The sequence below is a fragment of the Stylophora pistillata genome, chromosome 6, assembly GCF_964205215.1.
Source record: "Stylophora pistillata chromosome 6, jaStyPist1.2, whole genome shotgun sequence".
Classification (NCBI taxonomy): Eukaryota; Metazoa; Cnidaria; class Anthozoa; order Scleractinia; family Pocilloporidae; genus Stylophora; species Stylophora pistillata.
Genome location: NC_142524.1, coordinates 26,505,067 through 26,509,227, shown reverse-complemented (window position 1 = coordinate 26,509,227; position 4,161 = coordinate 26,505,067). Strand labels below are relative to the sequence as shown.

Here is a 4,161-nt window from a genome sequence, read left to right as displayed (position 1 = left end):
ATCGTATGAGATAATGACAGAATTCTTTTCTCTAAAATTTGAAAATGAAATCGGACTAATCCATTGAAGCTTATTTACGAATTAAAAGGTGTCATAATAATTTGTGGTGTGAGAGGTGATGAATAAGGGAACCATTCCGGAAGGAAATCCGTTCGGTTGAGAGACCACCGTCTTAAGCAAATGACTCAGAAAAGTCGGTGATTCTGATAAGAGCGAGAAAAATAGGCATTACTTTAGGCGGTACTACTTTTTGAGTTCCATTAGTCCGTTAGCCTAGTATCTGAGCCAACTATTCTTTCATACAAATAATTAATGTCTGTGAGCTCCAAAAAAAATTAAAAGTTGCTATTTTCGTGTATCGCCTTTAGTGCGTGATCGGATCGTGACCTCCCTTCCCTACAGCTCGCGATGTGGACGTATAATGAACACCGAATATGTCTTCGTAGCCAATTTCTACCTCGTTCTTGAAACTTTAATTGGCTTTATACACTTAAAACGTCTTAGACTGACTAACAAAATATGTAATTGAGACAAATCGGATCAGAGGGGAAGATAAGTTTGAACCCATTGTTTTATTAGCTTCTAGACTTTAGGGTACTACATTTTCTACTTCATGATGGCTTCCTGTCACTGTACCAGAATGTAACCCATGGCTTTAATATGCTTGTTTCCATTGTCTGGCGAGTGCGTTGCTTGATTGCCACATGTGTTAGCGTCATCATGTAGACCTCCTGTACCAAAACCAATTCGGGAGTCACACGAAGAGCAGTCATTCTGCTGGTTGGCGGTGATGCCGATTCTTGCTTTGGATTGTCGAGGGTTGTCTCCCACCGCATTGAAACCTTCCTTGTTGCAGTGGGGCTGCAAGGAGGCCTGCGAACCAATCAGCGACTTCCACGTGTTACGACCCATTAAGGTGGCGCGGTATTTCCCATCAGCGATCAGCGAGTACAGTGACATGGCTTGCCTGTTGATGACAATGAACTTGAGCTGATGACCGATCTTCATACCGAGGCAGATCTTGGAGAAGGGTGTGTTCCAGTAGGTTGGTAATTTAGTCTCTTGTAAGTCAAACCCAGTCCTGCCTCCAGCAAGGTTATGTGTATTTCTGTTGCTCCAGAGGTAAGAATCGTAATGGAAGGTTCTCTGAAAAACAAAGGAACAATTTTTCCATTTTTTTAAACTTTTTTTTTAATCAATAATCTCCAGAGTTACTGAAACGAGACACTAAGTTTACCTTTGTGCCGTCAGTCTTCATGGCCAGCGTCCATCCTCCACCACCGCATCCAAAGTTTCCCATGTGACAGTAAACAGGAATTTTTTGTGAACCAAACATCAGCGGGTACACTTGGCTTCGTCTCGACCTTATGGAAAAAGAGGAAGTCAAATATAACGGAATGAGTCAGCCTGAAAGCAAGCGTAAGACTGTATAAACATCATGCGATCAAGCGAACGTTTTATAATCTTGCATTTAAAACACTTAACTATATACTTACGTTCCCATGTCGTACTGCTCCTTGCAAGAAGAGAAGGGGCGGACTGGAACTGAGGAAGACGAGACTGCAAATTTAATATCTGAGTGCGTTGCGAACACTTCAAAGATGAAAATATAAAATACGCACCTAAACATATCATTGAAAAAAGTACCTGGAAGTTTTGGGGGCAAAGTGTCCTTTACCAGCGCAATAAGACTTCTTACTTCGGTTTGAAGCGTCTTAATGTCTTTGCTGATATCACCGCAGTGACTGACGGTACAGGATTGTTGGCTGCCGCGGAGTAGAACAGCGAACAGCGCGGGGATATTTGCCATGAAGTAAACTGCAATAAGTAAGCGCATCTTGAGAACTGAAAGACGTTAAGAAATATCTTCTGGTTGCTCAACCGGTGAATAACTGACTGTGGTGAATTTGCTTCGTTTTGTTTGTTATCACTCTTAAATACTGTTAGCCTTTTCCCCAAACATGTGCTTGATCAATCAACTATAGTATTAACTAAGCGATTCGGGTGAGCAAATAGGAGATTAAAAACCACGCCTTGGTAGAATGCGTAGACCTTTGACACTGAAAACGTAGGTGTTACCTCTATTTTACTGCAGTGCTGAACAAGCAAGCCTTGGGAGACCGAATTAAGATCACTGAATACTTTTGAGGTAATAAATAGATCATGTAGCCGGTGTAGATATGATCAACTGTGATTTAGAATTTACTTCTTCGCCCTTAATAGCTACATGTTCTCAGAAATGTTTTTACGTTTTTTCATCATTAGCTCAAACCAGCGATATTCAATGACGATTCGCGATCAACGGTCCTTGAAAACGTCAACATTAGTCAACTACGTAAAAGAATAACTACCAAATCGACTAAATCACATTATCTGAGCTGTCCTTTTTGACCTAATATACTTTAGCGTTTACTGAGCCGTGACTATTAAACCTTGAAATTCTCAGAGTTGCGTTCGAATGGCTGTGATTTGCGGCTCAGATTCCATTAAGCTCGATTCATTCGATTTAAATTGCACTGGAACAGAACTATTGTCCGATTGTGTGAAATAGTCATTGTTGCAACGACATTTAAAAAGAATGTTTGGAACGTCCGATTGATGAAACACAGAAGATCCGGATCTCTTTGTCAATGAGCTCTTGTCACAGTTTGATTTTGCTCGACTTCCTGTGGTTTCCCCTATCGGACGTTCCAATCATTCTTTTCAAATTTCGTGGCAAAAATAACTCTTTCCTGGCGGTGTTCGCACTCCGATTTCATTGCATTGTAATAGCGTTATTTTCGACATAGCGGTACAAGCGGCAGAAATCGCCAGATTTTGACTGAACATTCCGTAAAAGTTAGACCGTTAATTTTTCTTTTCACCATAGGTACATATGACTTGATATATTCTGAAGTGTGTAGAAGTATTTTTCGTACTTATTTGTTGCGGTTTGACAAAGCCGTTTGAGATTGTGTTACAAAAGACAATACTTTCTTCTGTGCGCGCACTATTTTCTTTGTTTTGAAGTATACTTCTCTCCTGTAGAAATAACTCCAGAGATACGTTTCTCAAAACCCTCATTTAGGTTTCTTCTATTCTCGACGGGTACTTTGAAACGTTGTACGTTTTGACTAAACGTGGAGTGAGACAAATTCGTTCTTAAGAGGCGTCAGCTTCTCCTTTTACAAATCCCGTATTTACACTTGGTGGAAAAATTTCGTGTATTACGAGGGCTATGTCTCTTTAATATGCGTTTGCAAGTCAAGGGTCAATTCCCTGTCAAATGACTATAACTGGCGTCTAGGAATATAATTTCTGACTTTAAAATTATTCATCCCGCCATCGTTTGTGAGTGTAACTGTTGCCATTTGTGTCGAGATTTTTAGACAGATTGCAGTTTCGAATCTTTCTTAATAACGTCAGTTGTCTCCTAAGAACGAATTCGCCACGCGTGCAGGCCCGTCAAAATTTTTAACTTTCGAAGGAACGGCAACAGACAGTAAATTTCCAATACAATCCACGTATATTCACGCTATCTTGCTGCAACCAGAGTTCACTCCAACGCATCAAGATGCAAATGTCTCAATTTTTGTTTTACGACCACGATGCAATGTAATCACAATGCGCACACCGCCTGGACTCTTTCATACAATCGAAACCACAGGAAGTGGTTCAAAACCAAATTGTGACAGGAACTCATTGACAAAGATCGGGATCGCTTGTGGTTTCGCCGATCGGATGTGGTTTCCATTGTATGAAAGAAATATACGATTTTACATTCATGTTGGATATGTTCTGAAGATATCAGAACACAATGCGATACTTTTTTAAAATATTAAAAAAAAACATCTTTAAGCGCGTGCAAGAGTTTCCTCCGCTCGAAAGCATTGCATGCGATGCTGACATGAGCCATTTACAATGGTCTACCATATTGAGTCACTTTCACGGCTTAATTAAACTTTTTAAATCCAGGTCAAGATGGAGAAAATATTTGCCCAAGAACTACCTTTAAGGATGTTCTAGAGGACTTTTACGAAGCTGACCACGAGGATGAAGTTAGCCTAAGAGCACCTGCCAAGATGGCACACCGCAGAAAGCTGACACAACTCAATGAACTTTTGATTGTTTCTTGACGCCCGAGCACATACGTTTCTGAGCGCCACCTATCTCACTTTTATG

General features: G+C 40.5%; 1 protein-coding gene across 1 annotated transcript; it reads right to left on the bottom strand.

Moving 5' to 3' along the window:
• Window positions 1-553: 553 nt before the first annotated feature.
• LOC111345061 (putative skeletal organic matrix protein 5) lies at window positions 554-2,194 on the bottom strand. The gene is made up of 4 exons (XM_022952313.2): window positions 1,648-2,194; window positions 1,497-1,545; window positions 1,238-1,364; window positions 554-1,146 (listed from the first exon to the last, which is right to left on the bottom strand). Exons 1-4 carry the CDS (start codon window positions 1,835-1,837, stop codon window positions 628-630), a joined length of 885 nt encoding a protein of 294 aa, XP_022808048.2. The 5' UTR covers window positions 1,838-2,194; the 3' UTR covers window positions 554-627.
• Window positions 2,195-4,161: the final 1,967 nt, after the last annotated feature.